The 24,797-nt window shown below is 40.3% G+C and overlaps 1 protein-coding gene across 1 annotated transcript; it reads right to left on the reverse strand.

Annotated features, from left to right (window-relative positions):
• Nucleotides 1-1,125: 1,125 nt before the first annotated feature.
• DEPDC7 (DEP domain containing 7) lies at nucleotides 1,126-22,896 on the reverse strand. The gene is made up of 9 exons (XM_003412131.4): nucleotides 22,798-22,896; nucleotides 13,587-13,977; nucleotides 9,359-9,486; nucleotides 8,364-8,553; nucleotides 6,440-6,651; nucleotides 2,408-2,550; nucleotides 2,093-2,218; nucleotides 1,925-2,003; nucleotides 1,126-1,437 (listed from the first exon to the last, which is right to left on the reverse strand). Exons 1-9 carry the CDS (start codon nucleotides 22,868-22,870, stop codon nucleotides 1,244-1,246), a joined length of 1,536 nt encoding a protein of 511 aa, XP_003412179.2. The 5' UTR covers nucleotides 22,871-22,896; the 3' UTR covers nucleotides 1,126-1,243.
• Between the last annotated feature and the right edge of the window lie 1,901 nt (nucleotides 22,897-24,797).

Genomic DNA, 24,797 nt, shown 5'->3' on the forward strand with positions numbered 1-24,797 from the left:
TTTGTCATGAGTTGACAACTGTTGAAACTAAATGATGAGTACATGGAAGTTTATTACTCTATTATCTCTGCTTATATATACGCTTGATATTCTGCAAAATAAGCTTAAAAAATATGTTGAAGTTTTTAAAAAGCATTAGGATAGTTCAGTTTCTGACTTTTTTGCAGTTTACGGAAATTACCAAATTCATTTTTATCATAGCCTAAGTTGCTAATGTCTTTAAGGATTGCCTTTGAAAGGTACAAACCATGTTCTTATTAACATGGAATCACAAACCTCCTTACTGTTTAGTGCTTTCTTATGTAAATGCTGCAATGTCACACCACCTAATTCCTGTGATGTTCTGTAAAGTGTTGTGCAGAATAATTCTAAATTAAGTCACCTATGAGCTCAATGTTAACAGCAATACACCTGCAGTGTGATGGATCGCTATTGTGTGGCCTTTCTCGCCATGGTCTTGTAACTCCCACACAGGTGATTGGGTGTGACTGTGCAGATGGGTAATTGTGGCCTAACGAGGAGATTGGTTGCTTTTGCCATCCCAGTGGGCTTGAGGTGAACCATCCCAGAGGCCAGAGAGAGAGAGAATCCCACCACCACCAAGGAAGAAGAGCCAGCGTGTCTTTTAGAACCAGGATCCCTGTGCTGAGAAGCTCCTGGAACCAGGAGACTGAGAGAGCTGTAACTGTGAAGACAGTGAGAAGCGGTAGCAGGAGAGGCAGGCAGGAGGCCTCACGGTGGGTTTCCTGACCCACTGAGCAAGAAAGCTGCGTGCCTTTGGGCCAAGGCTTACCTAATGGAAGAAGTGTATCCCGAGTGTTCCTGAGCCTGAATTGTAACCTGTTACTTCCCTAATAAACCTCATAGTCCTGAGTATTATCTGAGAGTTGTGTGGCCTCTGCAATGAATTATCGAACCCAGCAGAGTGCCATGGGAGGGACAGTTGGCGTCATAATTGGTAAAGAGAGGAGGCATGTCTGACCTCTGCCTCATAGCAATCAGCCTTGGGCTGTTGATCTTGATTCTCCTTCCCCCAGGTGAAGTTAGAGGAGATCTGACATGCTCCCACACCGTTTTTACAACACCATCTAAGATTCAGTTTCAGCCATACAAGGTTATAAAAAAATTTTTATTAACTACACTTTCACATTTAGAAGAACTTCCAATCTTACAAACGTGAATGGATCTTTGGGATACATAATTTATTCTTAAAATACACAAGTTATATACAGATATTTAAAACTCAGGCTCCAAAATACTCAATAAAGATGTTTGGGTGACACTTATAGAATTGACCTAGCAATTTTTTCTTCTCTTTGGCAGACAGTTTTGAATCTTCATCAATAGTCTTTAATAAATTCAACAGCTCATCTTTGGTTGCCTTCTGTGTACTGTTGGGGTAGTCACTTTGATCAATTCTCTGGCAATAAATATATCCTTAAAGTTGAAAAGTAAAACGTTCAGTGAATGAATCTATTCCTCAGATTTAAGTAGAAAAAAAATCAATATTTTTATATTTATGTTTTTACTCCTTGTTTTATAAAATGCATTGAAGATGCTAAAATAACCTAAACCAAACCTGTTGCCATCGAGTCATCTCTGACCCACAGTGACCTTACAGGACAGAGTAGAACTCCCATAGGGTTTCCAAGGAGCAACTGGTGGATTCGAACTGCCGACCTTTTGGTTAGCAGCTGTAGCTCTTAACCACTGTGCCACCAGGGCTCCAAGCACTCCTGATTTCCTAACCCTGGTCAAGTTGCTTTTTGATACAGAAGGCACTCTGCTAAGCCTGGATAACTCTGAGGAGAATGTTTAGAGTTTAGATTGAAATTAAAGTACAACTATTTACAGCAAAACACTTTCAAATAAAAACTAGTAATTTATCATTGGAAGATCATGAAAATAATATCTCTCAAATTACCTGTTTCACTGTTTGGATCTCTTCCTTCCTGTATGGCCATGAGCTTATCACTGACAATTTTATGTAGAGTTCCAGGAATCTTAAGAAAAAGAAGGGACACAGGACATCGTTCAATTCATTTTAATCTGGTGATCAATTACACAAACTTAACTACTTTCAGAGTTTTACCTTAAAAACATCTTTTTGATGATCCATTAAAAAGAGAACCAGAAGATCTGTTTTGCCTTTGGATAAATTTTTATTGTCGACAACAGCTTTCGAGAATATTCTTTTCACAACCATTCGGTTGTCACTCTATAAAAACAAAACACAGTATATGTTTAAAAGAACACATTTAGTACTAAAAAGAGGATATTAAATAATACCTGTTCATTATCCGTTTCAGCATATTTGATGCAAAAAAAAAAAAGGAACAGTCTGACACACAGGTCCTCTAAATATTAAAGATACTGAATACCATTAGCATTTAGACAAAAGACTTACTTCTTTCTGTAATTTAAATTCAGAAGGATGGGCTGCAACAGCCATGAAATACAGTAGCCTTCTAAATTCTTCTCTATTTTGGGAATCCAAAAGCTTTAGAAAGAGCTGAGTAGCTTCTAATGCTGTTTCAGTCTTCCCATTCACTTTAGCCAAAGAAAAAACTGGCGTTAATTCTGACCAAACATGACCAGTATCAAAGGAAACAAAATTCAAGTTACAGCTTAAGCTAAACAGTAAACTTATTAAAAAATATTCCCAAAAGCAAACAGACAAACTAGGAATTACAATAAACATTTAACTCCACAAAAGCAGCCGGTTTTCAAACTGGCAACTAATACCCTTAATTCCTTATCAACTAATTTCTTATCCATTGAAAACCTGTTGCCATTGAGTCGATTCTGACTCACAGCAGCCCTGTAGGACAGAGCAGGACTGCCCCACAGGGTTTCCAAGGCTGTAAATTTTTACAAAAGCAGATTCTTATATCTTTCTCCTGTGGAGCAGCTGGTGGGTTCAAACCTCTGACCTTTTAGTTAGCAGCTGAGCACTTAACCACTGAACCATCAGGGCTCCTTAAATAATATCTTAGGACCTTGTTATGGATTGGATTGTGTCCCCCAGAAATGTGTTATCCACTTAGCTAGGCCACAATTCTCAGAATTGTGTGATTGTCCACCATTCTGTGATCTGATGTGATTTCCTATGTGTTGTAAGTCCTATCTCTATGATGTTAATGGGGTGGGATTAGCGGTAGTGATGTTAATGAGGCAGGACTCAATCTACAAGATTAGGTTGTATTTTAAATCAATCTCTTCTGAGATATGAGAGAGAAGCAAGCAGGGACACATGGGGGAACCTCTTGTCACCAAGAAACAAGAGCCAGGAGAGCAGCACGTCCTTTAGACCAGGGTTGTCCCTGCACTGAGAAGCTCCTCAGCTGGGGATGATTGATGACAAGGACCTTCTCCCAGAGCTGTCGGAGAGAGAAAGCCTTTCCCTGGAACTGGCATCCTGAATCCGGACTTCTAGCCTCCTAAACTGTGAGAGAATAAATTTCTCTTTGTTAAAACCATCCACTTGTGATTTTCTGTTACAGCAGCACTAGATAACTGAGACAGAATTTGGTACCAAAAGTGTGGTGCTGCTCTAACAAATACCTAAAATGTGGAAGCACTTTTGAAACTGCGAATGGATAGAGGCTAGAAGAGCTTTAAAGTGCCTAATCATAAAAGCCTACATGGCTTTGAAGACAGTCTTGGTGGAATTATGAACATCAAAGATAATTCTGTTGAGGACTCATAACGAAATAAGGAGAGTTGTTTGGTTTTTTTTTTTTTTTTTTTGGTTACACTAGAGATGGCGCAGATGGTGAGTGGCAGCAACAGAGAAACGGCAGCAGAACCAGAGACCAGTGTGACATAGCACTGGAAATGACCCATGGAGTGACAGAGCTGAGGGCCTTTGCACAGGAGGCTTCCTGGCAGAGTGGGGTACCTTCAAGCACTCATTAACAGAGCTAGGCTTGCTGACCCATGGAGCAAGAGAGCTGAGTGCCTCCTGGCTGAAGTTTACTGGCAGAGTGGGGTGCCTCCAGGCACTTATGGGTGGAGCTACACGGCTTTGGAATACTTGCCTCAGCAGGGCAGATGTGGGCGGCAAGTCCTGAGGGGCCGAGAGGCCAAGGACCAAGGAAGCAGAAGCTGGAGTCAAAGAACACAGGAAGCACAGCTGCCTCAGTCTCAAAATAGTAGCGCCACGGCCTCTGGGGTCTCAAAGGGTGGAGATGCCACTTAGATAGACTAGGAGAATGGGGCAGCCCAATTGCAAAGGAGCAGAGCTGCCGTTCCAGTGGGCCTGGAAGGCAGAGGTGAAGCCCAGGGCCGAGCGGCCTCCACTGAGAATCCAGAGAGTGTGGCCAATACTGGAGTCTAGAGGGCAGGGCCATTGTATAAATGGTCTCAGAGAATACAGGATTATTTTCAAGCCTTGAAGGCTAACATAATATATTCTGCTGATTTGCTTGGTGCCTGTTATCCCTTCTTTCCCTCCAGTTTCTCCCATTTGTAATGGAAATGTCTAGCTTGTGCCTGTTCCACCATTATACTTTGGAAGCAGATAATTTGTATTTTAGATTTCACAGATGAAGAGGAATTTTTGAGGTTTGGACTTGGACTTGATTTAAGGCTTTTGCTATGATATGATGAGGTGAATGTGTTTTACATGTGGCAAGGACATGAATTTTGGAAGGCCAAAGGGTAGAATGTTACAGCTTGAATTGTATCCCCCAAAAGTGTGTATCAACTTGGCTAGGCCATGTTTCCCAGTATTGTATGATTGTCTACATTTTGTGATCTGATGTGATTTTCCTGTGTGCTGTAAATCCTACCTCTAGGATGTTAATGAGGTGGGATTAGTGGCAGTGATGTTAATGAGGTAAGACTCAATCTACAAGGTTATGTTGTATCTTAAGTCAACCTCTTCTGAGATACGAGAGCGAATCGAGCAGAGACATGGGGGACCCCACGCCACCAAGAAACAAGGGCCAGGAGAATAGCGCATTCTTTGGACCTGCGGTCCCTGGGCTGAGAAGCTACTCAACTAGGGAAGATCGATGACAAGACCTTCCCCCATAGCTGACAGAGAGAGAAAGCCTTCCACTGGAGCTGGCGCCCTGAATTCGAACTTCTAGCCTCCTAAACTGTGAGAAAATAGATTTCTTTTTGTTAAAGCCATCCACTTGTGATATTTCTGTTATAGCAGCACTAGATTACTAAAACAGACCCTAAATCTTACTATTTGCTTTGTAAATTTCCAGTCTACATTTTTCACTAATTCAATACATTTTGGGATACCAATGTATCCAAAAAATACCTGTACATAAGAAAAATAGAAGGGATTCTCTGAAACCCCCCGTTTTTTCCAACAAACCATGTAGAACAGTCAGGATCATTGGTAGAGGGCTAAAACATTATCTGCCACTTTGAAGAGACTGAATGGGGGTGACAGCAGTTTGATGTTAAAGCTTTCTAAAAAAAGAGAAATTACTGTCTACATGAACCATGGCCTCATCTACACTGAGACCAGAAGATCTACATGGTGCCTGCCTACCACTAACAACCACTCTCACAACAGGGCCACAATAGATGGATCCTGATAGAATGGGAGAAAAATGTAGAACAGAACTCATATTCTTAAAAGGTTCAGTTGAGACTAGAGGACTCTCTGAGACTTTTGTCCTGAGATACTCCATAAACCTTAAACCGAAACTATACCCTTAGGACACCTTTTAGCTAAACAACAGATTTGCTCAAAAAATAAGGAATATTACCAGCGAGTACTGTGCACCTTCAAAAAACCATCTATGGGTGTTCAAATGGTCAACAATTACTTTAAAGCAAAGGTGAAAGGTAAGGGGACAGGGAAACCAGATTACTGGAAGTGTAACACCCATAAGGGAATTAATGAGAGAATGTGAAAACTGTAACCAGTGTCTCTGAACAATTTGTGTAGCAATAATAGTTAAATGGAGACCTAATTTGCTATGTAAACTTTCACCCAAACACAGTATTATTTAAAAAACCGAGAGAGAGAGAGAGAGAGAGAGAGAGAATTGCTGCTCTGTGCCTAAGCTTCCAACGAATGAGAGCAGCATTCTCCTGTGGCAACCAGAAGTTACTGTATAACTCTGGTGGCGTGCAGTTGCCATCGCATTGATTCTGACTCATAGTGACCCTACAGGACAGAGCAGAACTGCCTCATAGAGTTTCCAAGGAGCGGCTGAGCTTCAAGGATTCGAACTGCTGACCTTTTGGTGGCAGCTGAGCTCTTAACCACTGTCCCACCAGGGCTGTTAGAGCTTGTTAAAGACTCCTTCCAAATCAGCCCTGAAAGTTTTGGAATAAAGACATTCCATGAATTAATTCAGATCCATTCTCAGCTTGAAGTAGTACACTAATATTTTGGTTAATTTTGAAGACAATTAACTTTTTCCCTCAAAAGACAAATTCTAGCATCCAATAAGATCTTCCTTACCTAACAGTTCTGCGATTCCATTATGAACATCAGATAAATGATTTAACAGAGGTTCCCTGCTGCTGTAATAATTGCCAATGGCATCAAACAGAAGTTCTTTCACTACATCTGTTTTATCTGGTTGCTCAGGAAAGTTTCTGCTTATATCCACCACCATCTGGTCTGGAAGGTATTCCAAGCAGTCAATTGCTGCAGAGAGCCACTCATCTTCCCTAGGAGGAAAAACATTATTTAAGAAAAGCAAAGAATAACAAATATACACATAATACCTTACTTCCTAGCTATTTCAATTTTGCCACCAGCTTACATTTCTACACACTTAAAGATATAGGTAATTCCTTTTTAATATATAGCGAGATAGTGTATCACAGATAAAAAGTTCGCCTTAATATATGTTCCGATGCTATTTTTTTAGCAAAATCAGAAGCTATCCACTACCACAGAGATGAAAAGGGCATCAGATTTCAAGCCCTACTTTTTAAAATTTACAGTGGAGACCCAGGAACTCGGTCCCAGCCAGGAACAGATGCCAGACCTGACTCCTAGAGCAATATTTTTCTAAAATAACGTTGCTTATTTCAGAGCTCTGTGTACGCTCTATCATCTCTCACTTTGGCTAGAAGAAAATGGAGGAAGATAAAGTTTCAAAATAATTACATATTAAATACTATTTCTAGTAAAATGTCAGCTGGGTAGCCTCAGAAAAAATATGACATTTCAAGAAATAAAATGCTTAACTTTTAACATCCAAGTCGTTAGTTTATATAATTAATCATGTACTCCACTGCCATGGAATCAGGATAACTAATGCTGCTGTGACCCAGGTATGTTACCTTGGCCAATTTGCTTCACCTCTCTGGGCATCGGTTTGATCAAGCATATAATAAAATGCAGCTAGATGATTTTTTTTAAGGTCACTTCTAGCAAAAATTCTGATTCTATACTATAAAATCAAGATAATTATAAAGTATTTCTGCATGTTGCTTCAGGTTGTAGAAATGTAACTTAAATTCTTGCAGAATAATGTTTCCTATTATATATGCAGAGCTCAATAACTAGTTATGTTGGGATTAACCTTTTCACATAAGGTTCTAAACTACCTTTTAACATTCAACTGCTTGTTAATAGTTCATTGGAATGTAAAATTGGTGAGGTGCTGAAAACGTAAACTGCGTTCCTTTCAAACATTTCAATCTCCCTAACTGGGCTGGAACACTACTGGCTAAGGCAAAACAATTAAAAATTAAGTAAGCTAGAAAATACAAGAATTTATTTTAACTTTTAATAATTTCACTTAGGAGAAGTCTCAAAGTTATGAGCAATAGGAAACTCTTCCTGGGGCGGAGTGGGGATCCTAATTCCCTTAGCACTTGAATTTAAGCCTTGAAACCTTAAGATTTATTTTCAGAGGAAAGGTAGTTGGAGGTGAAAGTGAGTTACTTTCATTGTATTTCTTTTTGAAAGATTTGATTTTTAAAATCATGGACAACTCCTTTAATAAAGGTTAACTGAAGCTGGATATTTAAGAGGCACTCTACAGGAGTATAAAAGCATACGTAGCCAAAGAATACCAAGAATTTGTCAATCTGTTAATTTTGTTCCAGGTCCCTTTGAGGGACCTTGAGAGAACAGACAGCCCTACATTTTAACAAGGATAAGAAGACAGAACATAATCATTTTCTTCACATGATGAGCAAGTAGTTATATGCAGAGCAAAAATGAACACGAAAAATAATGAAATTTAAATCTCTTGCTCTAATTTTGACCAAGACAATTTTGTTCTTCATCTTCCCAAATACCAAGAATATCAACTGACAATGCACATCTGATCTTACAGAAAGCAGGGTTCAAAACAGTATTTTAAAACTACTATCGATAATCTACCTACAAACGCACTCAAATTATTATATGTATTTCCACATACTGAGAGTCACTATAAGCCTTGAGAATCCCTCGATCCAGATAGCTACTGTTGTAGATCAAGTCAGGCTGCCTCTTAGGCTGAGGAACTTTAGATACAACCTCTTGCTGTTTGAGTAAGGAGTCAAGAAGCGGAAGGTCTACAAGTTGTAGTAGACGCCCAATTGTTTCTTCTTGCCATACTTCATTAATAACTACACAGGAAAAATGACAAGGTGAAAAGAAACAATTAATAGTTACTAAATGCTCACGGCAATACTTGTCTAGGAAGGTCTAAGCCCGTAAGTTTGTGGCAAAAGAAAAGAAAAAAAGAAGTCAACCTTAATGAAGTGCTTTCTTTTAACAAAGCAAAACAATTCAAGATTTGTTTAATGTGTAGGAGAATAGACTTTGGACAACAGGAATTCTTTTCATTCTTTGTACTGTAAAATGCAATCTGTCAAAGATAAGAGACCAAGTCATGTAACATGTTAATAAGGGACTTTGAAAGAAAGAATGATTCATTCAATCTAAAAAGTGGTTTGAAACTATTGGCTGCAGATTATTCCACTCAGGGTTTCCACAACAGGGAGCGGGGAGGGAGGGTGGAAATCAAAGTCATTAAACTACATTCCATTGCCACAGACAAGGAAGAACACAAGAATTCTGTTAATGTTTTAATGTAATTTTCAGATTTTTATTTAACCTAATAAAATCTTAGGCAAAGAAACATCTGAAAGCACATCTTTAAATAAACAAAAGTCTGCACGCAGAACATTTCAGATTTGAACCTCTGCCAGCTGATAGGACAAAAGTCAGTGTTCAAGAATTGCAACACTGATTTATTTGTTAAAGATAATAGACCTCTGTAAAAAATATAAACAGCTTTAATACAGAGTGTGCTCTCTCTTTGCACTCTGAATATATTTAAATTCTAATAGAGGCTAAGATTGAAAATTTTTAAATAATTTTATTTGAAACTAGCTTTCTGTTGCTTACCGCATATTATCTTTAGCTTACCTTGTGGAGACAAGGCTGCAGAGATATTTACATGAGGAGAGCTAGCTGGCTTTAAACTCAGATTTTCCCACAGGTCCTCTAAACTTGCCGATTTGATATCCGATGACTTAAATAACATATCTGCACACCTAAAATGAACAGATTTCATAAATTCATTTTTATTAGTAAACTCACAGAAAAATACTTCAGCATCTGAGAGTTAGTTTCTGGAGAGTTTATGTATTTCAGAGGAAAAACACAACAAATGCAAATTCTAAGTTATCCTTCTCAAGCCTAAATATACTCTGAATAAATTCTCCTTTGAATATTTATTTAGATTTAAGTAATTCAATGACTGAAATTTTAGTCGCCAATTTTAAAACGTAATCAAACACAATCACATTTCATTATGCTTCTCTTTTTACCAGTTCTATTTCTGGGCCATTCTTTGTTGGAGAGTGCTCATCATTTTCCAGACACCGATCTCCAGTCCTTTTATCTGCAATTCTAAAATCCAAAAAGCTTTGAAACCGAAAGTTTATTCGAAACTCATATGGTGACCAAACCTGCCCTGAGGTTGTCATAGTTTTTATTTAACCCAGTTGGTATGAATGTTCTCTTCTTTACGACAGAAATATTAATGTGTCTGATGACCAGATGCTGTCCCAAATGCCTCCTGGGTTTTTATGTAAAATACCAAAAACCAAACCCAGTGCCATCGAGTCGATTCCGACTCATAGCGACCCTATAGGACAGAGTAGAACTGCCCCGTAGAGTTTCCAAGGAGCGCCTGGCGGATTTGAACTGCCGACCCTTGGGTTAGCAGCTGTAGCACTTAACCACTACGCCACCAGGGTTTCCTTTATGTAAAATACATGTACAAAATTACCTTTCTAAAATCTCCAAAGTTTCAGATTTCTAAACAAGGGTTTCAGATAAGGCATGTGGACCTGCATCTGAAAAGTGCCGACCATGCCCTACCTCATGCTCATATTTCCTTCCTATATAGGGAGATACATTTATCATGTTTTAGACACAGAGTTAAAAATATTTGAAAGTCAATACACTAAAACTCTGACTTTAGGTCATATCCGAATTTTAAGGAGTTTTGATTATACTTCCACCACTGCAGAATTTAGCAAACATAGGAGAATATAACATAATACAGGAAACCCTGGTGGTGTAGTGGTTAAGAGCTATGGCTGCTAACCAGAAGGTAAGTGGTTTGAATTCACCAGACGCTCCTTGGAAACCCTATGGGGCAGTTCCACTCTGTCCTATAGGGTCACTATGAGTCGGAATCGACTCGGTGGCAATGGGTAATGGGTAGGAGAATACAGGGGAAAAGTTATTTTATTTCATGACAAATAACTACATTCACCATGTACCTGGGTTCTACAATTTTGTCTCTCTGACCTCCCTTTAAATGATTCCCTTTCTCCCCGCACTGCTACTTCGTTCAGTCTTCATCTTCTATAGATTGCAATACTGCAATAGGCTCTTAACTGGCTCTCCTTAGTAGGCTATCCATATGGTTGCCACGATAAACTTTCTAAAAGATAATCTCATCGTTTTTGAAACCTTTTTGTGGCCCCCCCACAACATCTGTACAATCAAGTTCAAATAAAGCCCTCTGCATCCTGGCTCCCATCTGCCGTTCGAGCTTCATTTATCTGCAACTTTCTGGATTCCAGTGATACCCTACTCTCTTAGTTATCTAGTGCTGCTATCACAGAAATGCCACAAGTGGATGGCTTCAACAAAGGGAAACTTATTCTCTCACAGTTTAGGAGGTCAGAAGTCTGAATTCAGGGCACCAGCCCCAGGAGAAGGCTTTCCCTCTCTGTTGGCTCTGGGGGGAAGGTCCCCATCATCAATCCTTCTCTGATTCAAGAGCTTCTCAGCACAGGGACCCCAGGTCCAAAGGACATGCTCTGCTTCTTGCACTTCTGTCCTGATAGAGTACCAGGTCCTATTGTCTCTGCTCACTTCTCTCTTTCACATCTCAGAAGAGATTTTGACTCAAGGTACAACACAATCCTGTAGACTGAGTCTTGCCTCATTAACACAACTGCCTCTAATCCTGCCTCATTAACATCGTAGAGATTAGGATTTACAACACACAGAGTAGTCACATCAAATCACAAGATGGTGGACAACCACACAATACTGGAAATCATGGCCTAGCCAAGTTGACACATATTTTGGGGGGACACAATTCAATCCATAACATTTCACTCTTTGGGTCTCAATTCATGTCCCTGTCACATGTAAAACAGTTTCACCCCATCATATCATCCCAAAAGTATTAAATCAACTTCAAGTCCAAATTCCATCCTGGGGCAAAATTCTTCCTCATCCATGAAATCTAGAACACAAACTATCAGCTTCCGAAGTACAATGGCAGAACAGGCATAAGATAGACATTTCCCTCACAAATAGGAGAAATTGGAGGGAAAGAAGGGACAACAGGCACCAAGCAAGCCAGAACACATTAAATTAGTTCTCAAGGCCTGAAAACAATCCTCTTTTCCCTGAGATCATCTAGGCAATAGCCCCCACCCTCCAAACTCTGGGCTTTGGCCACACTCTCCACACCTTGGGTGGCGGTCCCTCAGCCCTGCATGCCCTTGGATCTGGGCAGCTCCACTCTCCTAGTCTGAGTGGCGACCTCACACCTTTGGTCCCCAGGCATGGCAGCCCTGCATACGCACCCCACCCAGTCCTGGGCAGCAAATCTGGCCCCGTCCTGCTGGCACCCATGAAAGGCTGCCCCACTCTCCAGAACCAAGGGGGTGAAGATCTGACTCCCTGAAACCCAGGAGGCCGTGGCCGCAGACCCAGCAGGCCATGGTTCCACCCCCCTAAGACCCCAGAGGTTGCAGCCCTACCTCCCAGGCTGAGGCAGCTTCACCGCCCACCTCTGCCTCCCTCCACACTTCTTCAGCCTCTGTCTCTCAGCCAGCCCAGCAACTGCCCCCAACAAGTGCCCAAAGGCACCCCACTCTACCAGCAAACTCCATGGGTTGGGAAGCCCAGCTCCCCCAACAAGTGCCCAGAGGTACTCCACTCTACAAGGAAGCCTCCTGCCCAAAGGCTCTCAGCAATCTTACTCTGTGGGTCAGCCCCACACCATCTCATACAGATCCCTTGACTCTGCTGCTGCCGCTCTTGGCCTGAGCAGTCTCTGGTGCCACAGCTTTCCTCGCATCCTTGAGTCCTCACTAGGATTATCTCTGATGTCCGCAATTCCACCAATAGTCTCTTCAAGGCAATCCAGGCCTTTACTAATAGCACCTCAAACTCTTCTAGCCACCACTCATTACTCAATTCCAAAATCAATTCCATATTGTACGTATCCGTTAGAGCAGCAACCCACTCTCCGTACCAAATTCTTAGTTATCTAGTGCTGCTAAAACAGAAATACCACAAATGGATGGCTTCAACAAAGAGAAACTTATTCTCGCAGTTTAGGAGGTCAGAAGTCTGAATTCTGGGCACTAGCTCCAGGAGAAGCCTTTCCCTCTCTGTTGGCTCTGGAGGGAAGGTCTCCATCATCGATCCTCCCCTGATCCAGGAGCTTCTCAGTGCAGAGACCCCAGGTCCAAAGGATGCGCTCTGCTCACAGCGCTTTTCTCCTGGTGGTACAAGGTCCGCTATTCTCTACTAGCTTCTCTCTTCCACGTCTCAAAAGAGATTTTGACTCAAGATACAACCGAATCCTGTAGATTGAGTCCTGCCTCATTAACGCAACTGCCTCTAATTCTGCCTCATTAACGTTATAGTGGTTAGGGTTCACAACACATAGGATAGTCACTTCAAGTCACAAGATGGTGGACAACCGCGCAATATTGCAAAGGGCCTAGCCAAGCTGACACATATTTTTGGGGAACACAATTCAATCAATAACTCCTATGTGGAATTCTCCCTGTCTGCCTATACCTTTTCTCTGTTCTTATAACACTCTATGATTTTCTAACTTTTTTTACCCTGTAAGTGTAACTTGAAGCAGAAAATCAAAGGTTTGTGGACTGTTTCTACCAAATATAAAACATGAACAAACAAGAATTTTAGGAGATACCCAATAAAGTTAACAAAAGTACCCTGTACTTTATCAAATATACCCACGGACCCAGATTTTACCTCAACTTACTGTTTAAAAAGTTAACACAAAGCCAGTCAGCATCTTATAACAAAGTAGATAAAATCCTGTCAATATCCCTCGGATAACCTAATATTACATACTAACCCAGAAGATGAGTGCAGTTTGTTCTCTTTGCCTAGTTGACTGTCTTGGTTAGGTATCGTTGTGAATCTATAAAGGCTGGAACTACTATCTTCAAATGTAGGTTTTTTGTCTTTTCCAAAAACTTTGGTTGGAACTGCTTCAAATATTTTGTAGTCCATAAGTGCTTGACACACTCTCACCACTTTGGTGCGAGGAATATCTACATCACCAAAATACTTATTCTGAATTAGGTGAGAAAAAATGACATCCACAGCTTCTGAACCAACAAAGCAGTCATTGTGTCGTTTTAAATGGTGCCTTCGTTTTTTCACTTCCACTTGTGTGTGAAGAGCATTTATAATGCTGCTCCATACATATGTGGCTCCAAATGGCTTCTGGGCCACACTGAAACCTAGAAGGGTAGAAAGCAGAGTAATTGATTTAGCATCTTGTTCATTTATATAAGGTCTAAACAATCCCTAAGCAAAAAGTGGCGATTTCCAAAGTTACTAATAAGGACCAATTCTGAGAACAGCTTATTATTAAAATATTAAATTATTCATAGCAATTCCTTTTAAAATGCAGTGCCTGTTCTAAGTGCTAGGATACAACAGTGAACAAAAAAAGTCCCTGTTCTCATGGACTTAAGACTTTGAGGGAGGAAACAGACAATAAATACAGTATGTGTTACATCAGTGCTAAGAAGAAAAATAAAGCAGGGTAAGGAGAAGAATGCTATTTTAGCTGGAATGTCAGGAAAGACCTCTCTGATAAGGTGATACCTAAGCAGAAATTTGAGTAAAACAAGGAAACAAGCTGTGCAGATACCTTGGGAAAGAGCAGAGAAGAGAGACAGCCGAGGCCCTGAGGTGGGAGTGTGCTCTGCTAGAACAGGAAGGAGACCAGCCTGGCCTTGGTTAGCAAGGGAGACAACAGTAGGAGGTGAGATCAGAGATGAAGTAGAGATGGGACTTGGAGTAGGGGTAGGAGGCACATCAAGTGGGACCCTGTTGGCACTTTCCAATTATGTGCCTTACATAAATTATCTAATCTTCATAGCAACCCTATGAGGTAGATATCATCTCTACTTGAGAGATGGAAAACACTTACAGAGGTTAAATGTAACTCCTAAACATTACATAGTAAGAGGTAGTACTGGGATTTGGCCTCACAGTCTATGTGACTTTGAAGTATTTATCAGTCTTTCACAGACACACATACACACACATCTTTTATGTCATATATACATATATAAACATGTATGTGTATATAAATATAACGGTTGCAGGAATAAACTAATATTTTTTAAGCTTCCTATTATGCAGGTTTATGAGTTAAAAACTTTGTAAGCAGGGTAAATTAACAATTTGATTCCTGTCCAACAGGAGCTTATGACCTATTGCAAAGATACGGTGGCCACAGAAATAAATCAAGATTTTAGACAAAAACAAAAGAAGGAAAACAGGTTTTTAAAATTTTCCTACCATATTTTTTTTTCTCACTGTAAAACTGCTACTTGGCAAAAGTACAAAGAAGAGAAGCAGAAATAATCAAAAGAAAATGGGCCTTTGGCTTTAATAAGTTGATTGAACTGAGTCTAGCTAATAATTAGCTTACTGTCTGTCTCTCTTTCCTACATAAACACTGAGAATGCCCTTCTATGTGTGATGATTTTTAATAATTCTCTAAAATTCAGTGGTCCTAATTTTTTAAGCCCCCATTTTTGTTAAGCATATTACTTCCTTTACTTTTAGGATATTTTGGTGGAGAAACTGAAAAGTTGTTACTTCTCTTAAGACAGTCTAAGAAGAAAAACAATATGCAACAGTATAACAGTAAGGAATCAAGGGAATTAAAGGGGCTACTACTTGAAATTGCCTTCATACTTTTTCAGATAAAATAGGATGTGTAAGATGAAAGTATAAGGTAAGTTCCTGAAGAACACTCAAGCTCCGTTTAATACACTAGAGTCATAATTTAAATGGGTTATTTGGAATTCAGCTTTTGTGCTGCAATAAATATAAGGAGTACAGTGAACCACTATACTGTATTCACTTATAGTATAATTTTGTTACACAGCTACTAACAATTTTAACATCTTCACCATGAGAATCACTAACATACACACACATGCAGTTTATTAGTGTATTTCCAATACCAAAAGTAGATAAACAATTTACCACCTATGACTGTAATGTTAGTTTGAAATAATCAGCAAGATTGTTTTTAATTATCAAAATTGAAGATAGTCCATAAACCAGTACTAAACAAAGAAGGAATAGTTGCCAGTCTTTCAAATACCATGTGAGCAATTGTAAGAATTGAACTGTGGAGAACTACATAAATAAATCAAGCTGAATCTAGATTTACTACTGGTACGATATTTAGTCTCTACTGAATAGAGCCAGAATCAGGCATTTGATGGAATCTCAAAATAAGTCCAGGTTCTTCCTGGTGTCCAGGACCCAGGAGTAAGCTGTACTGTTTTCGACCCCATGACTAAATAAAAGGGAGTGTTAGCAGCTAATACTCAACTTCCTAAAATACCAGGGATTATAACTGAGACTTAAATGAACTTAATATCTGCTCTTTAATCTTTTTTAAAAATCTTCAACGTATTATTATTAAAATAGCTAACATTTGTGTACCTACAATGTGACATGCTCTGCTTTCTCTCATTTAATCCTGATAAACTTCTCTGTGAAACATTTATCAATAACACTATTTTGAAGAAATTGAGGCTCAATGAATTAAACAAAATAGCCTTGAGTTACATAGCTAGTAAATATATACTAGCTTTTCACGGTACTTAAATATAACATTAGAAGTCGTCTACCAGGTAAATTGTAGTGTTAACCTTTCATTTGAGACTTGGATTAAGTGAAATATCTGTAAGAGAGCCAGAGAAATTAAAAGAAGTAAAACAAACAATTCTAGAATTAGTGAACCTTTAACCAAGCTATTGAAAAACAGTCAGTAGTTACTACTTCTAAAATAAGGTAGGATATTATGAACTGTTATAATAAATACTATCTACAGTTTTTTTTTTTTTACAGTACACAAGGGGTAAGACAGGAAAGGAAGACAGGCAAGATTCACATTTATAAGAGATCAGGCTGCATTTTAAATCCTAGTAAAACAGACTCTGGACTAGTGATAATATTAAAAATGAAACATCTCAGTCGTAACATTTGAGCTATAAGTAGGGTAGCACACAAATCCTAAAAATATATGGCTTGAGCCACTTCTTAATTTGAGATCACTGAGACAACTGAAGGGGGTAAAGGTAGAGAGAGAGGGGGAAATGCAGCCTCAATGATGTGGAAAAGGCTAATCTTCACAGGGGAATTAAGAGGTAAAGAATAAATTTCCCCATATTAACTTGCTGCTTCAATGTGGGAAGTCAGGAAGTTTTGCAAATTGGATAATGCTGTACAGAAGATAAAAAAACAGGTTAGAGCAGGAGAGTAGGCACCTGTGAACCACACGGTCTCCAGAGTCCTCCAGGCATGATACAATCCAGCCCTTTCAGGTCCCTTCTGTTCTCACTGACCATTAATTCTCAACTATTGCATCCTGGGATATTCCCCTCAAGTATCACCACCCACAGACTCAAACCAGCTCATGTTCATACAGATACTTTAATATGTAATGTACCCTGGGCTTGACAAGTAAATGTGCCAAAACCCACACCAGGATAACCTGTTTTTTTTTTTTTTTTAATGCTGACTTCACCAGATGAACACAAATTTCCCAATATGCTGGTCTGAAACTTATTTATCATCATCTAAGACAAAATAAGAGTTAAAAACGAATATTGGTATAGCAGACCATGGCCCAGTAAGAAGACTTATTGTGTTTTCTAAACAGGATTCAAGATGCCAAAGTAGACAGAGAACATTTTTTAAGTCTAGCTATCAGAATTTATGCTTCATCTTGTCTTCAAATCTTCCTTGCAAACGATCTGCACAACTCTTCAAAATTAATTCATCACTATCTACGTCTTGATGCTTCCTTATTTACATTTGGTCAAGCCATTTTTTAAAAGCATCATGACCAAAGGATGTGATAACCCTGGATAAGAGACTTAACGTCTGTAGGTTGGTTTCTTCATCTACTGATAAAAGAGTTGAGCGCTATGTTTAAGGTTGGTTTCTAGTCTAAGCGGCTGATCTTAGGATTTTAGAGACTGAAGTTATACCTCCCTCCATTTAGAACACCAAATAAAATATTGTAGACCTACAGGTAAGAAATGAAGCCTAGGGACAAATTTGATCCTATCAGATATAAAGCTTTTTGGAAGGTGACCTAACAAGAGGCTCAGAAATTGTTTTAAGCTAAATCTATAACATCCTATACATGCTCTTAAGCACTATATAAATCTAGGCTTTATTTCAAGCAGTCTCATCCTGATTTGCTTGAAAATAATAGCTGTTTTTCAAAAGCAAAGACCTGCCCATTTTATGTATTTGGCCTCAATCAAAAAGGTTTACTAACAATAAAAATATTACATTTCTAAGACCATATTAAACATTGACATAGCATTTGTACTACTAAGAACCATCTTTGCTTCCAAGAATACATGCTAAATAATCAACTTATTACAACAATAATTCCCTAAAAATCAAGTCAGAAAGCAGCTGTATCAAGTAAATTACATTTACTCAAAGTTACAAGGGTATAATCAGCATCAATCATAACCCACACTGCCAGCATCAACTATGGCCTTGCTGTGAAAACTAAGGGCAAAAAAAAAAAAATCCATGATCACCTCAAGTAGTGAGATCATATTAAAATCCTTAAAAGTAGATCAGTGTGCACATTACAAAATTGGAACCCAATATAAGGTAAACATACACACAGAATTACAAAAACACACCACCTTCAATGAATGCTTAATTTTACTTTTATTTTCAGGCTTTACACTGGACTAAAAAAAAAAAATTCAGATAGCCCATGTTTTTCTAGCTAACTGTAAGAAAGAGCGAGCTAATGCCTCACTTCTTTCAAATTTCCTTACATTTTGTAGTTAATTGCCTTATACATTGTCTCAAGAGATTATTCAATACTTGTTAGTTGTAGGTTATTAGCCAACTACTAAAAAACATTTGTTAAGAAAGGTTAACCCAATGCTTCTCAGTAGGCAGTTTTATGCACAGCCTACCCGCCCCCCACCCAATTGGGCATTTGGCAATGTCTGGAGATATTTTGGGTTGTCACAACTGTCTGTGGTTGGGGTGGGGCGGGGCGGGGGGCAAGAGCTATTGGCATCAAATGGGTAGAGGCCAGGGATGCTGCTAAATATCCTATAACATACAGGACAAGCCCCAGAACAAAGAAAATGTTGTCGAGGTTAGGAAGCCTTGGCTTGAATGAACACTGTTCAGACATGGAAATGTGTGCTGCAAATACAAACATGTGCTGCAAATACAAAGAGTAAGACAAGAGCATGGATTTTGGAGTCCCAGAGACCCAGGTGCCATTTGTGGTTCCACCATTTACTAATAATGAAACCTTGGACAAACTGCCTAACTTTTTTGTTGCAAAGTGGAGCTAATTTTACTTACCTTAGTTATTGTAAGGATGATATGAGATAATATATGTAAAGTGGCCAACAACGAAAAGATATATAACTAAAAATAAAAAGGGGAAAGTATCACAGCATATAGGAATCCAAGGAAACATGACAACTCAATGTAATGTGGTATTCTGGATGGGATGCTGGAACAGAAAAAGGACATTAGGCAAAAACTAAGGAAATCTCAATAAAGTATGGACTTCAGTTAATAATCATGTACCAATATTAATTTTTTTTTAATATTAGTTCATTAATTGTGACAAATGTATCATACTAACATTAAAAAAAAAAAAAAACGAACCCACTGCTGTTGAGTTGATTCCAACTACTAGCGACCCCATAGGACAGACTAGAACTGCCCCATAGAGTTTCCAAGGCTGTAAATCTTTACAGAAGCAGACTGCCACATCTTTCTCCTGCAGAGTGGCTAGTAGGTTCCAAAAGCCGACCTTTTGGTTAGCAGCTAAGCGCTTTCACCACTGCACCACCAGGGCTCCTCCATACTAATGGAACCTGTTGCCATCCAGTCGATTCTGACTCATAGTGACCCTACAGAACAGAGCAGAACTGTCCCACAGAGTTTCCAAGGAGAGTCTGGTGGATTTGAACTGCTGATCTTTTGGTGAGCAGCCTTAACTCTTAACCACTCCGCCACCAGGGTTTACATACTAATGGAAGGTGTCAATAATAAGGGAAACTGGGTGCGAAGCATATGAAAACTCTATTAATAACTTCATGACATTTTTGTAAATCTCTTCTAACAATTTTTAAAGTTTCTTAAAAAGGGAGGTTTCTTTCTTCCTCTTCCTTCCTCTGAGCTCAGCTACACAGTCCTCACCCTCAGTTTCTCCTTTACCTACCCCTGTCACCTGGAGATAATGGCCAGCTCTAAAGAGCATCCAGTGAAATGAGAATCAATAGGATATCAGAAAACACGATGTGACACACACCAAAGGATTTAACCCTTCATCAGAAAATAACACATACATAAATCCTGGATTTAAGAGAATTTTATTTAATAATTATTTTTTCAAAGAGATTTTTTAAACATTACAGAATTGTCAAGACAAAGGAAAAGGACTAATATCTACTGGACAGTAACTGAGACCTCTGAGAACAGATAAATGTAAAGAGAACTGTATTTTGGGTGTTTTAAAATTGGGGAGCTGTGACTGAGTGGAAAAAAAATTCTATGATATCAACGCTGCAACACTTTTACTGGATATTGGTTTTGTTAGTCCCAAATTTATTTTTCTTCCTGTATGGCATTAAACGTTTCACGCTGAAAACTGAGATTGCTTCTGAAAAGGCTAGAGAAAAGCAGCTAAAATACGTAAAACAAGTCTCTTCTAACAAGCACGATTTTTAAACATGTTAAGAGAAATAGCAATAAAAGGAGGCACTGGCCACTGCTTTAATTCATACAGATTAATGAGATAGCATATGGGAAGTATTTTGAGCTCCCTGGAAAAGTGATACTAGGCAAATTCAAAGAATCAGGTTACAGCATAAAGGGATAACAGAATAACATACCACCGTCTTGTTGCCTTTGTCTATGTTAAAAGACCAGAGTCTTTGAAGTACTAGCCAAAGGTTAGCACGTAGACCTTATTTCTACTACATAAATCAGGGTCCTGGTTTTTACAGCCTATTTAAGGTATGGAAGAGTTACTAATAGGCCGAGAAGCAAAAGTACAGCACTGCTTGCCAGAGCACAAAGAAACAGAATGGCAAGGAACCAAGAACCATGGGCTCCCATTACCATGCTCACTAGAACTGATAAGGCATCTAAATGGTAGGAACTCCAACTGTAACAAGCCAAATGAGAAAACATAGTGGGCCCCTCCTTGCCCAATGCACCTGTGTGCAGAGGACGGTGTTCTTTTCTTTGGGTTCAAATCCACAAACGAGCACTTCGACTCTTCCTTCTGATGGTCATCGATTTGATTTTTGAATGCATATCCCCTTATGCCATCTAAGAACCTGTTCACAAATGCCTGATGCGCAGAGTCAGTATTTCAGCTGTTAGAAGAGACAGGTGCCATGTTTTTTAATCAGGTAAAATCTGGTAATTTCTTTCACTCAGAAAGTGAACCTAAAGATTTCTCAAAAGTGTTTCCAAACTTAAATATCTTTTGAAAAGGTTTTTAACTCCTAAATGCTGACCTACTTCCCTTCCCTCCCCAATGTTAAACAGGGCAAAATTCTGAATGTACCTTTTCCGAATCATTTAAATGGGAGGAGAGTAAGGTCAGTATTAAGAGCTTGCTTAGAAATGTACAGGTGAAAAGTGGTTCTCTATCAAAATTTATCATTAGCGTTTTGAGGATTAAAAGGGGCATTAATTAGTAACTCAAGGCCATTGAGATGCACCCATTTGATCTATGCCAGTTCACTGACCACTGTCACCTTGGGGAAGGAGTCAGTTTCACTGGCTGGCTTTTTATATGGAAAAGGCTTTTTTGTCAGATGGGAAACCGATTTTTTTTTTTAATTGTACTTTCGATGAAGGTTTACAGAACAAACTAGTTTCTCATCCAACAGTACACACATTGTTGTATGACACTGGTTAACAACCCCACGACATGTCAGCGCTCTCCCTTCTCAACCTTGGGTTCCCTATTACCAGCTTTCTTGTTCCCTCCTACTTTCCAGTCCCCACCACAGGGCTGGTGGGCCCCTTTAGTCTTGTTTTGGGAACCAATTTTTTGATCATCCCATATTGAAGTTTCAGAAAGGGGGGGAGGTGGGGAATTTGCAACTTATTTAAAAGAAAAAAAAAAAAAAAGCCTAGCGTTATCCAGATATCTTAACAGTCACCTGTTTTGTTGTTTTGTTTTTTTTTTTTACTACACTATAGATATGCATTTTTTTTTTAATAGATATGCTAGAATCAAAATTTTAGAAGTGATCATCCGATTTCACTCGTTTGGTCATTTGAAAAAATCAATACCCTAAGCAAACTGCCCAAAAGATATGATAAAAATGATTAAGCTGGGGGCAGGGTCTACCGACTTCTCTCCTAATGTCATGTAACTAAAAAAAAAAAAAAGTCAGAGAGGTCTATTCGCTGAAATGCTGCTTATACCTTTTATGCCAAGTTCTTGCCACTATAATTTATATAACAGAAACCTCTCATCCCACCCAGGAAGAATCTGGGGAGACGACCATGATTCCTGAATCCTACCAGTCTCGAGAATAAAGTGGGCAAGAGAAGCACTCGGCCCCGGGCCATATCAAGGAACCAAAGTTTGTGGCTGAGAGAGGGGCAAAGAGCTATACAAACTCCTAGCAGCATACTTGTCACCAGCAGTGATACGCAGCATATGCTGGGCACCTACTTCCAGCGCCTGGCACCAAGCGGGCGCACATACAAACACGCGGTAAAGTTAAAGTTTGGGTAACTTAGCAAACTTTGGGCTGTGAGGGCAAACAGGCGCCAGAGTCCTGCAGACCACCAGCGGGAGAGGAACCCAAAACGGCTGCACCGCCCGGACGCTGTCCCAAGTGGTCACAGCCGTGCGGATCCCGCCGTGGGGCTGTTCCGAGCAGGGGCGCGTCTTCCAGCCGCCCACACCGCCCGCCCCGCGCTGGACCTCAGCCCCTTCCCTACGCCGCCTCGCGCCGCCCCTGGAGGGGGCCCTTGGCACCTACCGGGAGGCCTCTGCACGGGGCTGGAGAGAGCCGAGAGGTTGAGCGCGGCCGCCTTCTCCCGCACGGTGGCCATGGCCGCGCTGCCGCACTGCTACCTCCTTAACCACAGTCCAGCAAAACCTGCACCCACAGCGGCGCCGCCAGTTAACCGGCTCGGGGCGGGGCTCCCGCCACGGCCGCCCCCTTCCTTGGGCGGGCGGGCTCGCTGGCCAGGGCCGCGCGCCCAGCCTTGCGGGTCACGTGCCTCCTGGGCCGGCGTGTGGGCGGTGGCCTTGCGGATCCAGGGGAAGATGTGGCCTCTGCCCTCAGGATGCCAGGGGCCTATCACTGGGTGAGCTGGCAGCCAGGTAGGAAATACTTCACTGTGTCCAGCCCACCAGTTCTGCAATGTCGCCTGCACCGCCTCCCAGCACCTCCCAAGCGCAGGGATAAGCGCACGGCAGGCTCCGATCACCTGGGTTCAAACCACGCCCCATTACAGGTAGATTAACTCTGGGACTGGGCAGACTGCCTCAGTCTGCCTCAGTTTCCTCACGTGTGACGCGGAGGTCGTATTAGTACTCGCAGAGTTTTTGTTTTTGGGGTGTGTGTGTGTGTGTGTGTGTGTGTGTGAAGATTACACGAACTAATCCGTGTCCAGGATTTTAGTATCTGGGTCTGGAACATAAGTGCTTAAAATGATGTTATGGTAATAAATACATGGAGTTTTTCACCTGTCCCCCCCTATAAAGAACAAACAGTTTTGTATATGGCTTGGGAGAGCAATGTCTAGATGTCACAGGAGAGCAGAGAAGGACCATCCTGGCTGCCAAAAAATCATGGCTTCCAAAGTTACTGGGTCATGTGGGTAGGGATAGGATTTGCTGTGGAAAGGGAAGGGAGAGAAGAAGATGGGGAGAGGGGAGAGCGCTGATAATGGGAAGCATCTGGGCAAGTTCAAGCCAGGGAATTCAGGCTGGCCCTCCAGTGCTGGGATAGGCAACCCAGAAGCAGGAGTTAACTCTGAAAGAATGAGGGTGTCTAAGAGACCAAAAATCCAATAGCCAGATACTTGCCTGTTTTTTTTTCCCCACGTTTGGAAATTTCGTTGTTATTTAAGACCTTCCTTTTACATATGTTATAATGAATGTCTTCTTAGTAAAGAGAATGCTCTGTGATCTGGTTATAAATTAGAACGGAGTTTAAGTGGAACTTTATTACTTAGCTTATTGGAAGAAGCTCCTACGCGTGGTTTCAGAGAATACATTTTAAGAAGTTGTGACCCTGGGGACCAGGGCTTATGGGGTAGAATGTGGGGAGCAATGGCTGCTCCCAAGACTTAAAGAAGGTTGCCAACCAAGAGGTCTTTTTTTATGTGCTCTCACCCCCTAGTGGTAGTAAAGCTTGGCTTCACTTCTGTTCAAGGAATTTCCTTTGTCATTTCTCAGCTGGTTACTGCTGGTAAGGATGCAGCTCAATACCAAATACAGGCACCTGATGGATGACTTAACTTCAGTCTGTCCCATCCTCACTGCTTGGGAGAAAAAAAAGGTCATGCTATTTCTGAAAACGAATCTTGACAAACATTAACTTCGGGTCTTTTGAAAAAAGCAGGTGACCTCAGTGACCATATTGATGCCTTATATAACATCTCAAAGAATTTTTCTCTGGCTGGTGCTGTATCTGGCTACCTCATTTGTAATGCTGTATTTGCTTTTTTCTACCTACCCACATTCTATACACCCTGGAGGCCTAACCCAAGTATCACCTTCTTCACTGGACAGGTTTTCCCAAGTTAAACCCTGATATAGTCCTGCTCTGACTGCTAATGGCATTTACCAAGCACACTACTATTTAGCCCTTGTCGTATTTTTACTCTATTTCAGTGGGACATCTTGATTGCCTAACAAAGTTAGAAAATTTGTTGTTTTAACCTCTCAGATTTCTTTCAACATCTGTACAGTGTTGAGCATGTAGCAGATGCCTTGATTATCCTCGTCAAAATACAGAGCTTTAAAAAA

This window comes from Loxodonta africana, chromosome 7 (genome assembly GCF_030014295.1).
Source record: "Loxodonta africana isolate mLoxAfr1 chromosome 7, mLoxAfr1.hap2, whole genome shotgun sequence".
Taxonomy (NCBI): Eukaryota; Metazoa; Chordata; class Mammalia; order Proboscidea; family Elephantidae; genus Loxodonta; species Loxodonta africana.

Excerpts from the sequence above, each read along its gene's own strand:
- DEPDC7 (XM_003412131.4), bottom strand. The coding sequence starts at position 22,870 with ATGGCCACCGTGCGGGAGAAGGCGGCCGCGCTCAACCTCTCGGCTCTC. Across the intron at positions 13,978-22,797 it reads CCCCGTGCAGAGGCCTCCCG|GTTTCAGTGTGGCCCAGAAG; the intron begins GTAGGTGCCAAG and ends CTACCCTTCTAG. Across the intron at positions 2,551-6,439 it reads TGGAATCGCAGAACTGTTAG|TGAATGGGAAGACTGAAACA; the intron begins GTAAGGAAGATC and ends CTTTGGCTAAAG.